The sequence below is a fragment of the Falco peregrinus genome, chromosome 2 (genome assembly GCF_023634155.1).
Source record: "Falco peregrinus isolate bFalPer1 chromosome 2, bFalPer1.pri, whole genome shotgun sequence".
Lineage (NCBI taxonomy): Eukaryota > Metazoa > Chordata > Aves > Falconiformes > Falconidae > Falco > Falco peregrinus.
Genome location: NC_073722.1, coordinates 73,909,513 through 73,934,948, shown reverse-complemented (window position 1 = coordinate 73,934,948; position 25,436 = coordinate 73,909,513). Strand labels below are relative to the sequence as shown.

The 25,436-nt window shown below is 36.7% G+C and overlaps 1 protein-coding gene across 1 annotated transcript in view; it reads left to right on the top strand.

Annotated features, from left to right (window-relative positions):
- Positions 1 to 25,436, top strand: part of GRID2 (glutamate ionotropic receptor delta type subunit 2) — a 730,229-nt gene that overhangs the window by 469,659 nt on the left and 235,134 nt on the right. Inside the window, exon 5 of the mRNA XM_005232525.3 lies at positions 20,859 to 20,912. Coding sequence (XP_005232582.2) covers positions 20,859 to 20,912 — 54 coding nt within the window. The remainder of the gene's footprint in view (positions 1 to 20,858; positions 20,913 to 25,436) is intronic.

Below are 25,436 nucleotides of genomic sequence, written 5' to 3'. Positions count from 1 at the left end.
GGAAAAAGGTGTGAAATAATCAACCACAACAACAAGGAATGTTTGCTTAGAAATTGCACATGAGTTCTGTGATCCTTTTAAACCTGAATCAGTTGCTCTGCCTGTTCACAAAACAAAGTAGAATGGGAGAGGAGGCATTTTAGGAGGGGGCTTTCTCACACGTGGACAGGGTGGGCTCATGGACAAGTGTCATTACTGTGACAGAGCAGCCAGATGCGATCCTCCCCATTGCATAACTGTCAATTAGGTGTCACAGAAAAATTGGAGCTGTAATTGGAGATTTGATGAATTGCAGTCAGCAGGATATGTGTGTGTAAGGAGTGCTGGAGAACTTTCCACTGACCACCAGAAGTGTCCTTTTCCCTGCAGAAGAAAGGACTTGTTACAGGCTTTTATCAGGTTGTGTTGAGTGTCTGAAGTAAAGCACAAGAAATCAGTTTTCATAACTCTGTCTATTTTAGAAAATAAACTTACAGATCCTTAAGCATTTGAGTTGTACCTGCTACTATTTATATAAGATTTAGGACTCCTAAGTAACCTCATAGTTGCCATACTGTTATTTCCATATTTCTCCACTGAATACCAACTACATGTTTTGCATATAATTGGTGATGTACATTGTATATCAATATGTACCGTGAGGTCTCCAGAATGCACTACAGGATATGGAGCATAATTGGTTCCCACCCTGAGCTTTAACCATTAATTATCTAAAACTTAAAAAGCCATAATAACACCTTCAGTGTGTATATATTTTGCAGGCGAAAAAAGGAAGGAAAAAGATAAAGGTATGGTTATTGCCTTGACATTTTGGTAATGGGATTTTATGCTGAGCTGGAGTTCAGGAAAAGCACAGCAAGGGAAACTAATAGAAAATGGGAAGGAAAAGAGCAAAGGTTGGCAGGTACAAGGGGGAACTTCGAGATGCCACACAATTATGCTCATCTCTCTTGAGCTTCCCCTGCTTGCCTGTCTGTTTGTTGCAGTGTGTTGTGTAAAGGCATCTAGCAGTTAGTAAGCATCAACGTAAATACCGAAATCTATATTTTCTTATGTGTTGTCGTGGATCATCTAACAGCATTCTTTTTTCATAACAAACCTGTGGGAACTGCTTCATTCTAGTAGATAATATAAGGGGAAGCTGATCTTCCTCCCTCTTAGCTGGTCAGTGTCACAGATGTCCTGTATCTTACTTTCTCATCAGTCATTGCTTCCTTTGCTCTGCCCTGTATTTTCATATTTGATTCTGTTCAGGCTAGCTGAGAAGGCAGGGAACTTGGTCATTTTGAGGGTGTACTAGCCATACATTCAGTGTTATCCAGTTGATTATTGAAAGTTTAGATGGTTTGTATGCATGTAAAGGCAAGTGAACATATTATTGCATGCAGTTGTGAACTATCTAACCTTGTATTTCATATTAGTTCATTTCTCATTTTGAGGGTAGTTTTATTTTAGATGTTCTTTCAATGCTTCTGTGTGAAGTTCTCAGCATTGCTATCGACTCAAGCTGTGGGGAATCATTCCCTTAGGTGTTATGGAACTTTCATTTGGGAGATATATATACAATTTGAGATGAAACTGCAGCGTACTGACTGGAGCAAAGAAGAGAGGGACTTAGCAACAGGTAGCCTTGTAATTCTAAAAGAGCAAGTTGGCTAAGGCAAAAGTCACTATATGTAATTAACAGGGTTTTGTTTCGGGCTTTGGGCTGACAGGTTGTCTTTGTTGTCTGCTATTCTTGTTTCAAATTGTCAAAAAGTTTAAAGCAAACTCCCCAGAGAATATATTCTTATATGCAGATTAACCAATTACCATGAGAATTCAGCGGGGCTATAGAGTATATACAGAACTCTGTATAACTCATTTTGGCACCGAAGAGACTTCTGAATAGAAGGATATGTGGATGCATGTGAGATTTTTGCTTTTTGTGCTTTATTCAAATAGTTCTTCATTCAATTACCTTTTTTATTCTTCTGACTTTTTATATTTCTGCTGCAAGTATACTACAGAAAATAGATTGTATAGCACAAAATGCATCTACATATACATATATGCAGAGACACTTTTTCCCCTGTAGCTGAAAGGTTTTTTTCAAAAGCACACTACTATAAAATTATGATAAATTAGTTATAATTTATCCTGGGAAAAGCTGTTTCTCAATATTACCTAAAAATATAATATTTCAGTTTGTATATCATAACACTTCTTCATAGTTTTGCAGGATGTGTGTACATATTGCCTATGAGTAAAAGAATCAGTTTCTGACAACATACTCACATGCTTGCATTAACAAACATAAATAGCATTAATATGTTTCCATTTAGTTGGGCTAACGTAGGTACAGGTCAGTAGCCTGTTAGAGACTCAGAGCCTCTAACATTGAAGCCATTTTTCTGTGTTCAGGGGCATGCCCCTGTTGATTCTTCTGCAGCAGTGCTCTAAGAAGCAATTATTATGGTGAGAAGGAAACCTAGAAATAAATCTTTGTTTTCTCTGATTATTCAGTGTTATTCACTATGTGGTAATATGAATAGATGAAGCACAAGTTTGGTGAAAATAAACATCAGGGAGCATGTCCATCTAACTGAACAGTCTTTAGTCTGGAAAACACCTAAGAATCACTGTTTAATAACTGTTTTAATATTCCTAGATTCTCACAAAATCACAAATACTACAAGAATAACTTTTTTCTCAGGGTGTAATTTAGAACATAACTTTAGTCAAATTCTGGGAACTGAAAATCAACTACTGTTGAAGAAAGCTCTTAAACTTTGTGGAATAATTTGAATTTAGTTCCATTCACTCTGAGTCAACCAGACTGCCAATTTGTTACATGAAAGCATCTTACTTGCTGTAATTACTTTTTTTTTTTAATGAATAGTGAGCACTACAGATTTTGAAGGCAGTGAATTTGTGAAAAGAACCATAATGAAACATTTTATTAGGAGAACTTTTGTCTGTTTATTGGAATCATTAGAATGTTGCGTGAAAGTAGCAACTAAGCAAGAAGTAAATGAAAAACCTCTCTATTATCAAAAAAATTAATAGTTTTATCACCAGGAATATGTACAGTGGCTTAGTCTTGTTTACATTTATGTCTGTGACTTATTTTGTATTTGAAAAGAAAACTTTCTCAATAAGTCATTCATAGCTGAGTCATAGGTGCAGTAGTAAAATCTCATGCTTTCACTAAATTAAAAGGAAAAACTGTCTTAATAATGGGAGGAAATGAGACTGGGTGGCCACTACAGTTGCTGTGCTAATATGCTGTTAATAAAAAAAAAAAAAAAAAAAATTTGTTTGCGATGATAAATTGTTAATTTGAAAGCAAGACAGATTATACCAGTTCCGTAATTAACTGTAAATGCTGCACCCCAAGGACTTTGTTTAGCACAATAACTGACTGCATAGAAAGGACTAAATAACTGCAAGTAAATCAACAGGTCTTAAACAGCTTGTGCTCAACCTCTGTTCTCCCTGTGTTTCTCAAGCATTGCCATGGTACATCAATAATTGACGTCCTTAGAAGAAGAAGGTATAGTCATGATTTATTTCATAAGAGCTGAACTGGTATGTTGATACTGTTCTGGACTCTGATGTGCAGCCTCCCACAATCCATGAGCTAAAGAGTTTGCTTATTGAATTCAAAGGTCGTATCCAGCTTCAGATCTCATTGAGAAATGCGTATGCCTGGGATTTATTTTTATTTATTTATTTAAAATAAGCTTGGTAGAGGCTTACTTTTCTTTGTCACTATTTGATACATGCTTTACCTGCCTTTAATTACAGAGCTAGAGACACTGTAAGAAAATAATTCACTGTAGTCCCTTCTGTTCTTAGTCATTTGCATTGGTATTCATCTATGAAGACACAGGAACACAAGGAAGGTGAGTTTCTCTGTATCTTGGAATGAGAAAATATCACTGTCACAAAAGGAAGGGCAGGTAAGAGCCCTTCATGATGAAACAATTTTTTCCATAATTATTTGGAAAAGACTTTTTAAGGATCTGTATATGATTATTTTCAGAGACACTTACTCTTCATTCCCATGAGCAAGTTGTGCTTCTGCCCTAATAAATCCCTAATACCACCCCGTTATTCTGGGAATGAAGTGGTAGCACAGCCAAATAACATCAATTGGCTGAAAACAGTCGGCTTCCACTGCGTGAAGCAGAGTCAAAGGTCCTGGGGCTGTACATAAAGGTTTGCTCCTGTCTTTAAGATTGAGGGAGCAAAAAAACCTTTAGGGTAAGTATTTCCTTGCACCTACTTTCCACCATATAAAATATAAAACTTCATTTTAACTATGCATATTAAAATCTAGGTGTCTAAGCTCTGCAAGTATAAATTGGCAGAGATCTGCTGATTTAGCTTTCTTTTTGAGGACCAGAAACTCAGATGGCAAAACATTAGCTTACTGGACCTATTTTAGGTCCAGATCATGGTACTGTGGTAAAAAGAAGTCGCTTATTTAAATGAACATTACACAGCAGTTTTCCAGGTTATATAACGACACAGGCTGAATCAATTTATATTGCCTTCATTATCTCACTAACCAACATAGATCTTTCACTAAGTTTTGGACACTGTCATAAATAATTCACATAAAATAATATAAGCTCCTTTTACTAGCTTGTTCTATGCTGTCATGGAAACAACACAATTTTTTTCTAGTGTGAATAAAAGCTTCTTAAAATTAACTTTGTAAGGGATATAATTTGGGACCAAATTTAATATGGCCACATATCCTTTTTCTATTGTTTTTATATCCTCATTTTGAGCAAAGAGGAAGGTGGAGGGTTGAAAAAGAAGGTGCATACTTTGAAAGATTTGTGTTCCTTTCCTGAGACTGAAACACAATGCAAAATAAGCCAGGTAGATGTAAACTGCACATGATTCTTCTCTGTCTGAGGTTTTTTCTTGTTTGAGGCTCAGTGCTCTGTGGTAATATCCATAGAATTTCCCTGACATTTCCTTCCCTTTAGGAGGGTGTCATTTTTGCTTCATTATATAGGTCACATTTTTAAAATCAGATATATTTTTTTGGATGTATTCTTTCATATCTGCAGTCAGTGGCACTTACTGTAGTTACTGAGCAATAATATTTCAATAGTGCTTATACAGAACGGCTATCAGGGGTTTATTAGTGTGTATGTTTAATCAAGAGGCAGTCTGATGACTGTTCATTATCATTCTCATCTTTTTTCTTATGGATTCCTTCAGGTTTCCTCCATGCTTACACAGCAGAAATGGTAAAATTCTGTTTAATTAATGTGCTAGAGATTATAAAGGAAGCTTTCAAGACCAAAATACAGAAAAATGTTATGATTGCATTGAAATTGATCACTTTATTATCTAATTTAATACTTTTGTAGGTTCATTCATACTAGCACCAACACATGCTTTACTGTAGACAGGCCTCAGACAGCATTCAGTTGGCATTAATGAAGTTTGAATGCTGTTTAAATGCTGACTTGCACCCACCAGTTCAGCTGCAACGGTGTTGGGGAAACAGGATATTTATTACCTTTGCTAGTGTGAATATAGCTGAGAATGCATCTGCTTTGCTCATGTCACTGGTAGGCAATACCTTCTTTCTAGATTTTCAGTGAGGAGAAAGGTTTCAGAAATTAATTTATTTTTTTTAACCTCACCATTATTATAATTTATTTGTAGCAATGTGTTTCCAGCTGAGTCTAGGACCAGAATCCCACTGAGGACAAAATTGTATTAAGAATGAGTGAAAACCATTCCCTGCTATGTTATGTTCCATGTAGCTGTTGTAGCACATTTCACAATTGTTCCTTTCATTATCTATCTTGGAAAGGAAGGTACAGCCTACTCTTTCCCATTTATATGTGTCTTGATCAGTAAGGAGATAATGTGACACAACCTGAAGTGAGCACAGGGGAAGTAGCACCCTTCCTTAGAGCCTTCTCTTAATGTCTCAGTAATGAATTGTGACAGTTGTAAGAGGTGTAAAGACCAGGCTCCATGCCCCAGTGCAAAAGAACACCCATAGCTGTACACAGGAGGTCTGGTGCTGTTCACCATGCCTGCGTATCTACAAAGCACTGACCTGTGTCAAGTGCAACAGATGGGAACTTGTTGAACATGAAATATGGGCTCATTCAGCATATTAGAGCATGGTGTTGCACCTTCCTATATTCTCCACTTGTCCCTAGGACTAGAGGAAGAGCAGGAAAAAAATGTACAACATATTTTTACTTGTAGGGCCTTCAATTTACAGGCCTGATTAACCTAGCATTATGTTTTCAGTGCCTCCATCTCCCTGAATATGTATGTACCTACAAAATAACACCATGGGTTTTGAGAAGCATACATGTACAGACTGAACAAAGGTTCAGAGACCTCCAAAGGAGGCAGTCCATGCACTTTTTCGCAAGTGCTTTAAATGCCTTTTAAAAAAATGAAGCACAGCTGTGGGTGGCTGTGTAAAGCCTTCGTGCATGTGTAAGGGTATACTACAAATAGAGTGTGTCCTGGAAGTACACGCTGTAATGAAAAGCCTGCTGCCTCCAGAAAGAGGTTTTGTGCTTACAACATGAAATATTCCAAGACGTCAACCCTTATTAAGTTGCTTTAGGAGTATGACTTTTCATTCTTTTCCATGTATACCTCTTCATAGTGAACAAAAGCAGGGGTTCTTGTCACGATGCCTCTGATCTGAGCTACTTTCAGATCAAATTTGATTTTGGGGTTGGGAGACATGGTACTGCATACTTAATTAAAAGTTTTTTATTGCATTTGTTGTCAAAGTAAAGGCAAAAAGGAAACTCCTTTCTTTAAAATGCCAGTGTGTAATCATAAGAACACTGATAACTTCTTGCCAGAGAAGGTGTCTCATTTTTTTTCAGTTATTGCTCAGTCATGTGCCAGGATGCCATTCTTAGACATCATACAAGTTCAGAACAATAGTGATATAAATATATTTTATTGCCATAAGCATATATTAAAAAAGTCTATTGAAATGTACATTCAGGAAGATTCATATTTTGACAGAAATATGGCACTGCTTTGCTCTTATCTTCTTTTGCCCAGGGGAGAGTGAAATAGATACACAATAAGCAATTTTGATGGTCTCTCTTCCATTTTGGAGACATGTTATGGTGTACAGAGGGTCATGGATCAAAGTCTGAATCTTTTTCAGTGGAAGAAATTTTCTATGATGTTTATGAGGAAAACTTTCTGTGTTCCAGGATCCTGGAAAATTCCTGGTTTGGGAAATAAATTTAGGGGCTGCATTTTAACTCGTGTAAAGCACATGTACAAAGGCACATTTCTGATCTCTCAGAAAAAGCTGACAGCATATAGGACAAGACATGATAGAGAAAATAAGAATAGTGTGGTGCATGCATTTATTTATACATTAATAGTGTCTTGTAGGGTGAGGAAAATAAGCTTTTGTTTAGTCAACACAGCGCTATGTTTTCAGATAGCTCTAGTTTGTAGTCAATGTTACAAGCATCAGACATTGCACTAAGGAAGGTTTTTAATGTTTGCAGGATGCTAGTGCAGAAAATTGTGAACTTCAATTTCTCATGATTACTTAGAGCTTTTGTCTCTCTCACTGAGCTTTAATACATATCTGTCCCTCATGAACTTTAATACATATCTATGTAAAGTCCCTTTCCCTTCAAGTTCCTGGTTGATCACAGAAGAGATTTTACTCGTAATTTTTTTCTCTTTTTTTTTTTTTTTTTTTTTTAAATAATTCTCTTGGATCCTCTAGACAAAATGCTTAGTGTGGACATAACAAAAAAAGTACCATAAAAATATTCAGTCCAAAGGCACTGCCTAACCAAGTGGCAAGAAGTGGGAGCAAATGTGCCACAACTTTCCAGGTTGCTCTTGCTGTGACAGCCAGGGAAAAGGCTTCTTGCTCAGCAGGGGGGCAGCGGTCCAAAAGGATGAAGAAAACAGGCAAGGAATACCCAGAAAAAGCAAAAAAATACCTAGGAAAGGTTCTGCTGATGTAGTTTTTCTCTGCTTTCAAAATCTTTCTTCTCGTCCTGATGGTGTTTCGGTGGTGGAGATCAAATGTGGTACTGGCAGATGAGAAAGCATGGTGACTTGAAGCAGAGGTCTGTGGCTGACAGAAACATAAGTACCCATCATGAGAATAGGCAGTGCAGACACCGAGGAAATACAGTGTGCCCCTAAAAGCAGCTATAGAAATGTGTTCAGCTGCAATTAGCAGGGCCTGAGCAGTTACGTTTAATTACACAGCAGTGTGCAGTGATCATGGTCCCTTGCTCACAGGTGAGGTTCCTGAACAGGGAAGGGATGGGGGACATGGGAAGGTTTTTTCCTCATCCTGTCCCCAGCTTAGCTTTGGAAAATGGCTCAGGAAGTCACCTGATATTTGACACAGCTCTACTGGGTTGTGCTAGCCTGTCTGCCCCAGTTAAGTTGGGATTTAATTGGACTTGAGGTGGGCCATAATTATGCTCATACATTCAGAATTTTTCTTAAGTGAACAGCAAACTTCACTGTAATTTACTTCTTCATGACAGATGTGTATTTCTCCAACTTCCTGGATAATAGACCAAATAATGACCTTCCTACATGGCTGTGATTTTTTTTCTTCCTGTCTTACTTCCTTTTTCTTTATTTTTATTCTTCTGACTGGGTCAGCTTTGCGCTCTGTATATTTGGAGGCCCACAGAGGACTTCTGATGTACTTTCTCCCAACTCAAAATACAGCCTTATAGCCGACTTGTTTTTCCTATCAATCAGTCTGGAAAGAACAGTGCTCTATCTTGTTGATCATTCTTGTGTAAAGCTCGTGTATCACTTCAAGGATTGTCTGGCTAATGGTTCTGTCAGTTTTCCTCTATCACTGTCCAAAAGCAAAGACCACGTGCCCACAATATTGATAGTTGGAACAGGAGGAAATTTATCACTGTTCTGGTTCAGGTTGGTCAAAAAGGATGATTGAAAGAATGCTACGAAAATGCAGTGCTTAAAGATAAAGAGATGTTTGACAGTACCTGTGGGAAAAAGAAATCTGATTCTAGAAAAATTATGACATTCTGTAATGTGCCTTTCATGATTTACATCAAGGTATCTGTGCAGGTTATCCCTTAGACATATGAATTATTTTCCTCACATGAGGAATTCCATCAACTGAACAATTGCTCTGGCTTTAGAGGGACTGTTACCATGAGTCAAGTTACTGATGTTTATCAATCTAAACTCCCCCCCAAAAAAAACAATTAAAAATTTTTTTTAGCTTCTTTTCCATAAAAAAATACAGTTGGAATCTGGGCTTAGATAGGTCTTCAATACTTCTTTTTTGCAAAAGTTGAAAAGGTATTCATTTTTCTTCATAGCACATTTTGCTAAGGCTATCACTGCTTTCACAAACTTAAAATGCAGAACTAACTCTATTTTTAACAGAGTGCATGCTGTTTTTCCTTTTCTGGAATGCTCAAATCCTCTTAAAGTTCTCCCACTCCTTTCATTTTTCTCGATCAAAGCTTTCCAATTTATTTTTAAAAGATGATAGCAAGGATCTAGTTTAAGCTTCTTTGTTCAATAAACCAAAAGAAATGGGCCACTTTTCACAGTGAAAATTTGAGAAACAATCCTTAGCAGCTTAATCCCTATAAATTATTAAAGAACTGTACAGAATTGCTCAAATTGCACTGTGCATGTTAAATGCTGATAGTTTTCTGGGTTTCTTATGATTGCAACTTTTTCCTCTCCTATAATACCTCTGCATTTTGTTTTTAATACCTTAAAACAGAAGTTTTAGAATATCCACCCACACTTGATGTCTAGAAAGTTTCATCTTCTTTTGTAAATGAATACTTGTTGGTCAGTTGTGCTAGTCTTTTGCTGATAAAGTTCTTTCCAGTTTGTTAGAATCTGTCCCAGCTGCAGCTGTATTTCAGGTGTGCCTGAGCCTGCAGTTCTGGCATGTTTGTATCGCCAGTGTCTGTCTTGCAAAAAAAAGTAGATGCTGCTTGGACACTTTGGATCCATATGCAATTACCGCATGGAACCAGCTTCAAACAACAATGGAAAAAATGTACATATTTTCTTTCTTTTTACAGCTGGAATATAATTTAACCTGTATCAGTTTCTGCTGAGTTGTCACACTTTAGTTAGCTTAACCATTAGCAACTATAAGAACATGGTAAGAGTACTTTGTATTCAACTCAAAAAACTTATTTTCTTAAAACTTTTCAATGTTATATATGAAGGGTTTCAGATCTAAGGTATGCAAACAGATTTCTGGCCAGCAGTTTTTTGGGGAGAAGCTGAATCTTAATTGTGTTGCGTGGTTGATGTTAGGACAGACATTGCTTATCATAAATATGTAATAGTAATATTAAAAATCTTTAAATTATGGCTTAAGTTCATGTAGTTGACTGGCTGAAAGTAGGATAATAGCAGAATTTCCCAAAATGTAGAGGCATTTTATCAGGAAAATTTAAAACCATTATCAAAAAAGGCTACTGTTTATATCCATGCCCTATCTAATACTCAGTGAGTCCTTGTGCACATCTTCTGGGCTTACAATGTCTTTGGACCTTTAGTAAGAGTGGTCCATTTTATTGATCTCTTGTGAAGCAGAGAAAACAAAATGGCAAACAGGCTTCACACTTGGTATTGCAATTTGGTGGTCAGAATATCTGCAATGTGTTTAGAATAGATTTTTTTCTTGGTATGTGTGCCTCAGGGTTTTTTTCATAAGGAGCTTCAAACCTGCAGCAAGTTAGAACTCTATTAAACTGGTTTTTTTATTCTTGAACTCCTATTAGCCGAAAAAAATGCTTTCAGTGTGTATACTTGGAGAGGAGCTGAATGCTGAGTTTATGTGTAAGTCAGAAATGCAGGCTCTCTCGCTTGAACCTCTGCCACTGTTGTAGTATGTGAAATGACAGGAGAGGCACCACCATAAAGCCGAAAAGCAAAATGAGCTGATGGCTTTAGTGATATTTTGTCACTTGAAAGGTGACTTTTGTTAATAATGCCTGTGATAGGAAAATGAAATACTTTCTGTTTCAGTAATGTCAGTCTGACGCTTGGCAACAATGCTTTTAAGGCAGACAGTGAAGAAAAAAAAAAAAAAGAGCAGCACCGTTATATTCTGTAGTGCATGATGTTTAACATTTTCCCTGCTACGCAGTCAGACCAGATCTTGAGTTTGCTAACAGATGCAAAAAGAGTTGAAACCACATTTCCATATCACTAATAAAATATGCAACATGCTGCCAGCATAATCTGGGCTGGATTTTTCAAGGCACTCAATTTACATTTAAAAACCTGAATGGAATGGGCAAGTTTTCAAAAGCACTCAGCATCCTGCAGCCCCTGTTGAGGAAAATCTGGCTAACTTATGGATGCTGAGCAATTCAGAAGGTCTGAAATATTCCCTTGATACTCTTGGAAAAAGAAGGTGAACTAAGCCTTGGATTTTCAGCTTGAAGGTATAAATTAAATGGATATGTTCAATAGTTCTTATACTTAAATTCTTTAAGACCATTACAAACAGCAGCACCCACGCCTAGTATCTAGAAAACAATTGACAAAAATTGGCCAAATTGACTACTTTAAATTCAATTGGGATGGTGTTGTTGTTTATTTTAGTATTATTATTATTATTATTAATTTGTGTTGCTAGTACCTGGGCTGGACAGCATTTTTTTTTAATGAAAATTGGCTGCTATTAAGAAACTTGTGCTTTGTCTCTGGGATTATTTGCTTGCTTTTAAACAGGGGCAGTTAAAAATATTTGTTCACACTACCAAGTAGCTTTCTGAATCAGTCACCCTGTTCTTGTATTGCTGTTCCCTACTTCCTTCCTTCAAGTTCTTCATCAAACCCCACGTTTTTCACTCTCTTTCTGATAGTGCTTTCCATCGTAATTAACTATTCTTCTTATCATTTAAACTGGTGTAAAGCAAGAGTAACTGCACTGCAACCTATAGAATTACTCAGGTATAAAATCAGATCTGGATGAGAAGGGCAAGGTTATTTAAAATACTACCCTTACATGATTCCATTACAAGTTTTATTTGAATCAATGTCCTTTTGCTGAGTGTAGTCAGCCCATAATAATGCACACTGGGAAGGAATCTTGTGCCTCACAGGAGTATTTTTCTTCAGTCTTAACTGTTCACTGTCTTAATAAAGTGATAACTTTATCTGGTTAATCATGATTCCCGATTAGAAACATTATGTATATGTTTCCATAATGGCAACAGGTTTAAAGAGATAGTAAATATAAATTTGCATATGTTGAAATTATGACAGATACCATTTTATCATCTGTATTTTTTTCCTGCAGCCTCCAAAACTCTCTTCACTAGCAGCCTAATTACCTAAAGCACACATTAAGAATGATCCATTGTCAAATTGACATTCCTTTTTCCTCTACAAGTTAAGGCCTAGAGTTAATGGTGGTTTGTCTGAGCTTCTTATGTCACGTTGACAGGTTGAAAGGTTTCTTTATATCAGTAAGGCTTGACATATAAACCTGCTGCTACCTATGAAGTCTGCAAAAGGTTAAAAGTAGGAATTGAACTTTTGCTTCTGCTTAGAAAAATAACGTGTGTGGATAGAATAAATTTAAATCTATGGAAAACCTTGATTAATCCCCAGATTTCCCTGTTGTGGAGAAATTCTGACCTTGATGAAGTTGGTTACAAAGATGTCAAAATCAGGAAGGCAATTATTCTGCCTCTATTGGATTTGTCAACAGCCTTCAATCTAGAGCAAGTTCACTCAAAGGGTAGCTTCTGAATGTATTCGAGTGTGGGAGATGATGAGGTGTTTAAAACAAACAACACAGTTGGGAGAAATCTCTGCTTCCAGCTCATAATCCATACAGAGAAGGAAATTTTGAGACTAGCATAGACTTAGGCTTCTTATGTTTGATTCTTCACCTTCAAACGTGATGACAACCGGTTTGATTCAAAGCCCATGTTCAACCCAAATACTCAAGTTTTCTGCTTAGATTTCACACTCCTATGTGGAATTCAGCAATTATTTTTTTAAAAAAAAAAGTAAAAAAGTAAGTAACATGTAAAGAACAAGAGATTTTACAGCATTGATTTAGTGCTATCACTATGAACAACATCTAGTTACATATAAAAGAGATCATAAGAAATTCTTAACAAGAAAGGAAGGTATCAGCAATTGTACAACAGTAATGATTCTGAATTTACATGAGAGTTTGAATCACTTTGTTATTTGAAATAAGCAATTTCTATGTGGGAAGTACATTACTGTTCATTGAGAATACTATTCTACTTTCTAGCAGTGATCTTCCAGTGCAGGTAGCACAATGTGCTCATGGTTCCGAGCTAAAGTCAAGTAGTTTCAGAATGGATCTGTGGCGTATTCTTTTTTTGCTTGGAACTTCAGGGAAAGGAATCCCAGAAAGAGATGATGCTCCATAAGAACAAAAATAAGTATTGCCATGTGTGGGTTTTCTCTCTCTTGAGTGAAAATGGATAGAGATTAAAATTAGATTCCAAAAATATTGCCTTTGGTGAAAAGAGATTTTTATGAGCTTCAGTTTCTGGTGTGCAAGAATGAGCTTTATAAATCAGCAACTTATTTCCCTACTGAGAAGCTCAAAGACTAAAAGCAGAGTCACAGAAAAGGTCTTGCTGTGGCACCAGCAGGAAGAAATGGTACGGATAGTCTGATAAAGTGGTGGTAATTTAATGATCTAGCAGTTAGAATACAAAAAAAAAAGAAGAAAAAAAAAAAAGAGGGAAAAAAAACAACTTGGAGACAAGCTCAGGATTTCCATGCAAAAATCCTGCAGTGTTTAACAAAGTACAACATACTAAATAGTACAATTCCATACATTTACCTTGCCAAACTTCAGATCAGTTAAGGTAGTCTTCAGTTTATCACCTAACTTTCTTAGTACTACATGTACGTAAGCTATTACAATAGTCTTTAACTGTCAGATTTTGCTTTGCATACCACTGCCTGAGGAGCCATTTATAATACAGGAGATGGCTTTCAGTGCCCAAACTAGTCAAATCACATCTCTTCATTTAAAGGAAATGTTAAGAAATGGCCTCTAACTTCTGTTTGTTTGGTGGTTATTTTTTGGTTCAGTTGGCTGGTTGGTTTTGGTTTTGGGTTGGTTTTTTTTTGAGGGGGTGGGTTGCTTCTGGTCCCACATAAGTATACAGGAAACCTGGCTTTTATTGTTTCTTAGTAATCATCACGTTGTTATGTCCCTAGGAAAGAAAATTAGGTAGAGGCATATATTCACCTGCAAAATAGCAGTGGAGGCTCTGAGAGGTTAGTCTATGAAAAGACAGGCAACAAATCTAGTGGTATTGGACAAAAACAATTTACCAGTCTTCCAGCTGGAAGAGTGCAGTTCAGATTACAAGACCACATAAATAGGACATATTGTAGACAGAGGATGTTTGGAAGAGGTTAGCAGGGAGTTTGTGTCCCAGTTCAACTCTTGGGAAAACTAACTTTTTAAATCATTTTCTAAATTATTTCAAAACCAGCCATTTGCAAAACAAGAGATTATGCAATGCCATCTGTTGGCTTTTGTGAAAAATCAAATGGAAAATGTGGTTTGCTTGGTGGTGGTCCAGCAGAAAAAGAATCACAGTCACTACCACAGCTCCTGGTGGAGCAGAAAGTCAGGAGGAAGGCCAGTTCTAGTTGGGACATTTTTCTTCAGTGTTTTGAGAAATGAGTTATGGCATCTGGGTGGCTTGTTGTAGAGCAGTCGCAACAGCAGCAAAGGCAAATCTGGAGCCCAGCAGCTTTCTCCTATGTTTTGAGCAGGAGATATTTGAGATGGCCAGATTCTGTATGGATCTTTTCATACATGCAACATTACTGCTCATTAGATGTTTGCAAGCATGTGTGAAGGTGAATTTTGAAGATCAAGAACAGTTTTCCTGGGTTTCCTATGTAAGAGTCCTGATCTATACCTTGTAGTTTTGGCCCACATCTATGGGCCCAGATGTATAAGGAAGAAGGATGTAGAGAAATTTCTATGTCGTTTTTCATTAAATTACATGCCCTTTTTGTTGGGAAGCTATTTTACTTTCTTGCTTATTATTGCACATGTGAAAAGCTTGCATGCTGGCACTACTACTGCTTTATTTGCCTTAGATTGTCTTGCATTTAGCCCATTTGAAGGTTTGAGCCGAACGATAGAAATAGTTGTGATAAATTGTCAGGCTTTTCTAAAGATTCAGAAGTTCTGGAGTTACTGCCAGTGACAGATGGTTTGTCCTTGCTCATCACTTGTCTTCTTGACAGCATTTTTCTGCTCTCTGCAAAATCTCCCTTGGTGTGTAGTTGAATTCTTCAGAAAATGAAAATTGTTTTCTGCCTCGTCCATGTTCTTGCTCATTGGTTCAATAGCATCCGTGTTTGACTACGTGGAACACCTTCCTCATGAAGCAGAAGTTTGATTTATTTTAATGGGGTATTAGGGGCACTGCTGGAGTTTGACATGAATGCATTTCTAAAGTTACAAAGATGTTAAGAATGATCTTTTATATCTTTTGCTGTGGATTTCTATGACTGAGTTTGAATGGCACCGAGTACTTGACGGGCTGTATCCTTTGCTGCAGGATTTATGCAACTAATGACACAATGTTTTCAAATATTCCAGTGTGAACTCACAGTCTGAGCAGTGGTTGAGTGGGTAGAGAGTGAATTTCTTCTTCAGATTTTTCCACAATTTCATGAAGACTATTTCAGAACTGGCCTGCTAACTTGCTGCTTTGATTCTTAGTACTGGAGAATTATTTGATGTGGCATTAAAAATAAATGAATACTAACAGCCTATAGATGAAAAATGGCTGAATTCAGAAAAATCATTCTCTGAAGCTGTTGGCTATATTGGCTGTCCTCTGCTTGTCCTCTGACACCAATTTAGTTGTGTGAGACAGGAATGTGGGAGTTGCTTGTGGGCATTAGACTGTAAGGATGCAGCTCCCCATTCATACTGGAGTTCATCTACTTATGTACGTTCCTGCACAGTGAAGGAATGCAGAAATGCCATCTCAACAGCACAAAATGGGATTTTTTAGCATTGCAAATATTCACCCTTTCAGTAAATAGAAAGTCTGAACTGCACAATAGTTGATACAGAATTAATAAGTGTCTGCAGTTAAGAAAGCAAAATCTATTTGAAAGCACAAAAACAACCATCTTGGGTCAGACCAAAGACTGTTCCTGTGTTTTATCTGCAAATGTGGCCCTAAGCAAATACCTGAGGGAGTATTAAGAACAGGGTAGACATATATGATACTGTCTCCCAATACTCTCCCAGCTAGCAGCTATGTTTAGCTTTAGAGAGCTTTCTGCACTGAATATAGCTTTGTGTGTTTAGTAACCCACCACTGAATTCATGTATGATTTCCCTTAGAGGAAATGTGAAAAGAAAATTTGTCAAATATGTACGTGGGTTTCTTTGTTTTGGAAAGGGTCAACTCTCCTCCATTTAATAGCTGTGCAGGATTTTGGTGTTCAGCTCTCATTATGAATGCACACTCTAGTTTTTCTCAGTTTTAGCTTAAGAGGTGAGCTGCATAAACAATATGTTCACCTGCCTTGTATGGAAATTTCGAATCTGTCCCTTGCCTTTCAGGAGTGCACACAAGCACTGCTTCCTGTCACAGAGCCATTGCACCTTGCATTGTATTCAAACGCTTGGAGTCTTGAAGCCCCTACCTCCTGCACGCCCCCATCGAATTCTTTTAATGCTTCTAGTATACAGCTATCAGATTTCTTTTTCATTACTGCCCTTATGCCTTTGCAAGCATTATGTTTTACTTTCATTATTCCCTGGCACAGAACACAAGTTCATGCCAGCTCACTTGACATGCATGCAGATGTGAATTTCAAACAGAAAAAGATCATTACTCACATGATAATATGTCTTATATGTATACACACACAAATACTTGTTTTAACTTTCTGAATGTACTAGTCATAGAAACTTTTACGCAATTGCGTTACATACTTCTATTGAAGCTATGTTACATGTGCTTTTAAGTTGTGTTCACTTGTAAGCAGAACCAGCCATGCTCTTTTGATTTTTTTGGTTTTTTTTACTTCAATCTTAATTTTTATCATACCTTCCAAGTGAAAATGCAGTGGCTTTTTTAAGTAAAAAAAACAAAACAAAACAAAACAACAAAAAAAAGAAAAACCCACAAAAAAGCAAATTCAGACAAAGGCGTTGTGGAACATTGTGTCATGATTGTAAAGGCTTGCCGTGTTCAAGTAATGACTGTTTTACTGGTGGATAATTGTATCTAGGTGGTATTGCTGCTGGCTTTAGATATTTTAATTTATTTGTTTTTGGGAACTGATTTAATATAATCTCAAACTTCTAAACTTATGCTTAGTAACTGCTGAATGAGAGAATCTTCTGACTGTGAGATTATGCACGATTACTGTTAGTGTTTGAAGAAATCTTTAGGGTTGAACAACTTTTTCCTTCAAGCATCAAAACTGAAGGTTTACATGGTATTCTATTTATTTTCTTTAAAACAAGAGATATGCTTGTGTGTTTTTCTACAGTGAAAAACATAAGAAGCACAATAATAGTAAAATATTTGAAAGTTATTAATGATGATGATAATAGTACAGTACCCTGCAATTCATATAGACATAGTCAGAATGTGCACTGCCCAACCTTAAAGTCAATTAAATGGACAACATGGGCCATACTGGAAGAAGTGGTGTCCAGAGGTGAGGAACTGAGGTGCGATATCCTGATCTTGCTGAAATGGAGAGCTCTTTTGTGAGTGATATTAGTGGGACTAGGATTTCATCAGGTAAGACTGAATGACCCAAGGATGAAAAGATGGCCTTGAAAACCCAGAGTAATGCTGATTCCCATTTTAGATGTAAATCTATATTTCATATAATAAATTTAAAATAATCTAGGAACTTTCTCAGGGCAACATCAGTAATTTTTTTTAAGCACCCACTGTCAATACTAGAACAAGCTTAGGGTGGATGGGCTAAGGAAAATGCCAAAAAGTAGCTTCTGGCTGACCGAAAGGGAAAATGAATTCTTAGATCAGAGGCTATTTGTAGCCCATTTAAATTTAGCATATATTAGTTTAAGTGTCTCTGAGTATGTTACAAGTTCAACTCAATTTGACATAAGCTTTTTGAAAATGGCTTTAATATGTAGATTCATGAATGCATAAACTTCAATGGATAAAACATGATCTTTCTGTTGAGGAGGTTCAACTGTAAGTAAAAAATTGATTCATTTCATCTTATTATGTGCAAGTTGTGAATAAATCTGTCACAGGTAGCCTGAGCTGTTTGAAATAATAAGAGTGACTTCTGAGACCAGGAAGCCTCTTTCAGAGTCTGGCTTAAGTGGTCTGTCTGCTGTACCTAATAAAGACAGTGACATTTAGAACCAACCGTACTGTGCTGAAAAAGCCTTGTCCAATCGAAATTTGAGAAGCCTGGGCTAAATAGATACAAAGAACCAAGTATTTATAAAGAAGCTACATAAACTGAAACCAAAGTTTTAATAGAAGATAAACTGCATTGAAATCTGATCAGCCAAAACTTCAGGTGCAAGGAAGAAATCAACTCTGCTTTTACTGTGTTACTAAAAACCAAACAGAAAATGTGAATTTTCATTTTGTGGATTCCTTCATTCTGAAGTTTCGGTTGACTGACATTTTGAAACAGAGAAAGAGCTTATGAGCCCTTTGTGGAACATTATTGTCTTTGTCATTGCCCTAACACCTCTGGGAGCCTTGATTTTTAGGGAGTTTCTACAGAAGTTAGGACAGACAAGGTTGCCAGGAACTTGACAAGAAACCAGAAAATGTCAGATGTGCTGCTGCTTTTTTTTTTTTTTTTAATTATTTTTGGTTTTTATTCTGCTTGCTTTCAGCAGCAGAAATATATGCAGATTGACTAGCAGAATCGGTTCTGCTTCAGTAAGGTGGTGATTTGTTTTGTCTTATAGAAAATTTAAATGGCATTGCTTATGTTGTAAATGTGAAACACTTTCTGTGCTTGGGAACTTTATATAAGAAGCAAATGCTCCCTTGAGAGCTTGGTTACTATTCTGTTGATTTTTAACTTTTCTCTGTGCCTGGATGTGTTTGTCTTTCAACTGGTTTGATATGAGAGATGTGATTAGAACACCCATGCTCCAGTTCAAGTATCCTTTATCCCTGGGTCTGCTGTGATGCTTTCCATCGCTTAGCTATTCAGTTTCTATCCTGTTCCTGTACATGTGCTGTGTGGACACTACTGTGGAGAATGCAAAAGAATGTCAAAGCAGCATAACAAAACATTGTCACGACAGAGAGAAATGAGTCTAAATTTTGTATAAAGTGAGGACCCTGATTCCTACTGCTAATAATATTGAATTTTTCCAGGAGCACATTATCAGCTATGGCATTGATTTCCCCTCATTTCTTTTTCACTGGTGATGTGAGAGTTTCAAATAAGAAGTCCATTCATATACTGTTGCTCTTTCCTTTTTTCGCAGTATCTCCAGATCAGAGTTTCCAATCTTGCCTATCATTTTACTAAATAAGCAGTGATCTCAATTCTAATGGCCTTTGAATTAATAATGAAGGTTATCAGTACGCGGTCTTTTGCTGCTGTTTAAGATTTGTGGCCACTTAAATTGTTCTCCTTTGGACATGGCCCAATATAAATTGCAGCCATCCTTGGCAGCTGCTTTTTGTGTTGGTCATCGTTAAAAGCCAAACACGACCGCTGTGCAATGGTCCAAGTAGTAACAGCTCAGCACTAGTCATCTCTTTTAAAATTAAAACATTTTAAGTTCCAAGCCTTGTTTCCATTTATGTCTGTCTTTGATTATTTTATTATTATTATTATTATGGGATTCAATGCAGTTTTAAGTATGCAGCAGTTTTGAATTGTGAATGAAGATGAGCATGGTGGTTATACATATAAAATGGGATTGATTTGGTTTTAAAACTATTTGTGTCAATGCTAATTTAATTTCATTTAGAAAAAAATGTAAAGGTGTCCAGCCTTTTTTATACTTTGTTTCTGGCCTCCTTCCTGTCGAAGATGTCTTTCCTAGCTAATGAAAGCAGATCAAACGTATTTTTTTCCCCTCTTTATTTCCACTGCAACAGTGAATCAAATATGACCCACAACAAAAAGTGTAGTGGATTCAAGGAAGGAAAGAATAGGGCTGAGTTAAAGATCAGTTAGAAAGTACATTTTCAGTCCAGTATAGAGGCAACTCCTGGAAAAATTTTCAGCAAAGGAAAGGAGATGCGTGGGCGGACGATTAGAGGCCCTCTGTCCATGAAGCCTTGGACAGACTATCATTTATCATCCCTGTGACAGCCCTTTTTCTCAAGAGTACCCTTTCCTCCCCGTTCTTTGCATTTCTATGAACCCCTGTATTTGTGGTGGGAGATTTTTGGTTTGGCCTTGTTTTCTTTTTTTGAATTCACCAAAGTAAGCGTACACTGGAAAGGCCTTAGAGGCAGGAGCTACAGAAATCTGACAAGAGTTACTTGATATTCATTTTCTGCCTTCTTCTCTGTTGCTCTCTCAATACACAATATTAAGGCTGAAATTATTTCATTTTCTCCTCAGTCGACTGAAACTTATCCTTGACTGTGATGCTGGCAATGAAATGTATTTTCCAAGTTTGATTAGCAAGTCAAACAATAATACAAATGCTTCTGCAGAATTTTGAGAAAGGTTCTCTATCCTCAGTTGAATAACAAAGGTCTTGGAGAGCACGGCTTTTGTCATTTGCAGAGAGCATCCCTTTAAATTTTTTTTCTGGCTTTCACAAGCAAGCTGACTGATACCTGGTTTGTTCTCTATTTCAGGTCGTGGAGACTAATTTGGTTGCTTTTGACTGTCACTGGATCATTATAAATGAGGTAACTGTCAAGTGAACATTGTTGTTTACCATGAATCCTGTTTTCAGGCTTACTGGCCATATTCATGTTGATCTTGACTTTGGCAACAGGAAGTAGTAGCAACAACAAAGTTCAGGCATGCTGGGGGGAGTGGATGTTGCTTAATAAAAATAGAATTACAAGTTCTTAGACTTCGCTGGTTTATCTTTCCTATTTTAAGCAGAAGAATGAAAAAAAACCTTTCCTTCTGAGTATCTTGAGATTTCATATTTCACTTGAACTGACTGTTTTTAAAGGATCTTTTTAAGGTCTTTTTCATATGTAATCATTCTTAGTGGAGTGCTTGTGTTTTGTTTATATTTTAATTTTCTTGATAGTAAAATCCCATCTTTCCCTTCCCTAGAATTCAATAATGGTTGATACACAAACCTTTTGATATTGTTGAGATGCTTTTTGGTGGACTTCTGGATCAGGTCATACGTGAATGTTCATGAAGGGAAAAAGAAAGGAAGTTAAGCTGAGATCCTATTTTAAAACAGAAATAAGTTCTTCCGTGAACACTTGTCAGCTAAAACATGACAAGTCAATATGTGAAGTGGCTTTGCATATAAAACATTGAACAATGCACTTGTTTGTAGATTTGACAACATTCAGATTTATCTTCTGTTTTATGGAAAACGATTTAGGTCCAGAACAGCTGAATTCACTGAGGAGGTAACTCTCCCCTGACATGTAGATCGTGCAAGTACTGTATATTCTCAGCATAAAAGATTGCTTGGAGACATTGTGTGTAAATTCCAGGTCTGCTCTCCGGATTTACTGCGCACTTCTGTTTTCATACTTAATTTACAAGATTTTCATTAGTACAGTGTGCTAACTGTGAGATAATTTAATCCAAAGCATTGTTTTTTCAAGGTTATAGTAAGTTCTAACATTGTTGCAGTGGGATTGTACTATGGCCTACTAGTCTAAACCAATGGATTTTTAGTCAGTTTTCCCCAGAGAAAAAAATGCCTCGGAAAGTGCTGTGAGGACAATCCAGGTCTAGCAGAAATTTTTGGTCTGGGTCCTGCATTGCTCCTGACCAGCAATGTGTGTGTTTTCCAGCACTGAATGGAGCTGGTTGAGAACCCAGTTTTAAGATACAGATGGTCATGCGGACAACATACCTGTTTTCTTTTTCCTGTCAGATTAAATTAGAATTTACTTGTAGCAAGTGGAATCTTGAAATCATCTCTATTGTTCAGGTTTAACACTTACTATTTTTTAAAAATCATTAACTAAACCTAAAGCAGTCCATCATTAACTGCTATATCAATAGATTAGACACCAGTTTCTTAAGCAGGTCCCAGATACTGGCTTGCTCTTCAAGTTAAAGATATTGCCACTGTTTTTTCATTTTAAATCTTATTTGAATTGGAAAGTTCAAAGGAAGGTCCTTGCTTTTAGCTGTGCCAGCTCCTCCACCCTTAAAAAGCAAAATAAAGCCAAAGATCCATTCCTAGTGTTCATGCTTTCTCTTTGCTTTTTATTCAAAAACTAGTGTCTCAGTGGGGAAAAAAATGCTTCCTGAGCATTGTTATTTGCATGTTGCAGCAGATTAAATGGCAGACTGATAGAAGTGTTTACCACTCAACTGCCTTCTCCACTCCAGAACTTTCTCTGTGCTCGGTGGTCCCAACAGCTAGGAGAACTGAATGACATACACAGAGAAACGTACGTTATCCCTTCTTATACATGAAATGGGGAAAGCCATGATTAAGTTCATTCTAACAAACTGTGCTGCAAACCACAGCCATTAAAATCTCTGTGTCTTGTTCAGTCATTCCTGCTGTCGGTTTTAAAGAAGGTGAACATGTTTAATGCCATCTGAGCTTAATCTCCTTCTGGACATAAATCCATATTCCCACTCAAGAAATTTACTTTCAAGCTCTATTTGTTTCAAAATGCTAATAATCTCTATTTTGTGGACACAAAAATCAGATTAACAATAAATAGGATTTGTAGATAGTGATATGGAAAGAATCATGTTTTGTCCTATTTTTCCTTATCACTATGATGAAATTACAACATAAATTTAAATATTTCCTGATGAATGTTGCATAACATTACTTGCTTATTGCAACATTTTACCAGTGCAGTAATGAGATTGCAGTGCCTCCACTTCAGCAGTGTAAGATTTGGAAATGCAGTGATTTATGGGGCCCTTACTGTGTGATGTGTAAAATAGCTATTTCAACATTCAAGTCCATTTGATATGGTTGTTCATTGGCTGTTGATGACCACAGTAATTCCATATAACTCTGAAATTATCTCAGAGCTCTATCTGTTTTGTTGCTTATATGAATCTTTTATGACATCTTAAGACAACTTGGACATCTGTGTTTGTGTGCATGTATTGGCTAAATCAGAGTGCCAACTAAGTAACTGTAATGTTGCTCCTCTGGCCTTCTAATTTGAAATTCTATGGTGATCTAGTACAGTGAAAATGCATTGGTTTGCAAAATCCATATATTTCCTTGCGTTATTCCTTGCATTGAGATACCAAAATAAGCTGGAATTGTCTTTCCTTTTCCATCACTGTGCCAAGGGCTTACAACACACCAAGTATAGTCATACAAAAGGAAATACCACCTTCAGTTTTGTGATCAGGAGTCTGCTTAGGCTTTGTGAGGTAACATCTGTTATTTTAATTGCTTGCTTTAAATGCTATAATGCCTGGAAAGAGTTCCTTAATTTTTATTGTCCCATTACTTGCTATTTTATGTAATACAACAAATTTGCTTAAAAACTGTATCATAATGGAAATGCATGTGTGGGAGGAGGGCCATTGACTTAAAATGAAAGGATTCATAATTTGCTAAAGCATAATACATCATGTAAGTCCTTTGCAAATAATACAGATCTCTTGTGATCAGTTCAGTCAGCTGAGGAAACAGTCTCCAAATAAATGTTCCTCTTTCTTCAGGGCCTTAAAACAGATGGTACAATTCTTTATTTAAAATTTGCAGGAGTCATAGATTTGGATGTAGTCATAGTTAAATATGCCTTAACAAAACATACAAATGGATTTCTCACATTCTCTCTCCATCTGTCTGTATGTCTCTGCTTGCTTCTTTTCCCCTGCGCAATAGTAAATACAACCTCTAAAAGCCCAGGAGAGTAAAATTATATTTCTTCTATGACTTTTAAATCACAAGTGTACAGTAAGCTTAGATTTTATTTAGCGGAACTGAAGAAATGGCATTTGTATTATTTTCATTACTTCTCTTTCTTTTGCTCTTTTTAAATGAAAGAAATACCCTTTTCTTACTTTAAATCCACGTCTCTCTCAAGCATTTTCCTGTTAAACATTCAGGGGTGTCTTGCTATACCCAAGGCTGCCATCAGTTCACTATTACTGTTGTTTACTCAAGGACAGCCCAAAACACTTTCCACTGCCTAAAGTTACCATACAGGAGGTGAAAATATTAATGCTACTGTACAAATAATTAGTTAGATTTCATCTGCAATAATACGTAAAATTATGACCAGCTCAATTAAAATTGGCATGGAACAGGTGCACAGAAAAGCTGATTTGTCTTAGAAGAGACTGAAAAGGTTGGCTTGATTAGCCTATCAAAACAGACTGACAGAAGATATGCTCTCTGTTTATAAACACATACAGAGTGTGGATAAATGCATCATTATCAAGGGCTAGAGAGCAAGGTTGGCACAAGAACAAATGAGTTCAAATTTCCCATAAATAAACTGAGGGCAAAAGTTAATAAAAGTTTTCTAATTACCAGATCATCAGAGTCTAGAAAAACTCCGTCTTTGAGGAAAGAATGGAAAAAAAAAAAAACAAAAAAACCCAAAAAAACAAAACCCACAAAATCTTTTAAAGAACAGTTTATGAGAAAAGATTCCATTCAAAGGCTGCTTTCAGATAAACACATGCTTTTCCTAGGAGAGGGCTGGTCCTTGGCCAATGCGTTCATCTTCTTCCACTGCATTTCAGCCCAATGCCATGAAGAAGAGCATAGAGCATAATTATGTTTTAAGCTTGAGCAGTTAGATCAGGTCCTAAAATCACAGCTCATTTCCAGGAGTTCACATAATTCTACATTTTAATATGGATAGTTGATTAATAATAGTATTAGAGATTCATTTGAACCCTTACATTTTCCAATGATGATGGCAGGTCAGGTGTGAAATACCACCCACTTTGGTACAGGTCAGCAACCAAGCTGCCAGCTCTTTTTTTTCAGACAGATGAGAGCCACTGAACAGACAGACTTAGCCCTGCTTTCTCCAAACTCGATTTTTTTTCTCTGTGAAAGCTAAAAATTGATTTCTCCTTGTCCTATCGGTTTTCTCTTTTTCACCATCCTCCCCAAAACCTGAGAAACCTAAGGCAAGTATAATGGAGCAAATGATTATGCAGTTCAGGATCTCAGTTCATTTGTTTTGGAGCTGCCTTTAGTTACATCTTTCCATCAACTATTCCTCTTTTGAAGAGTGCTGAGAAATTCTGGAAGGGCATAGCACAAGTATGCTATGGCA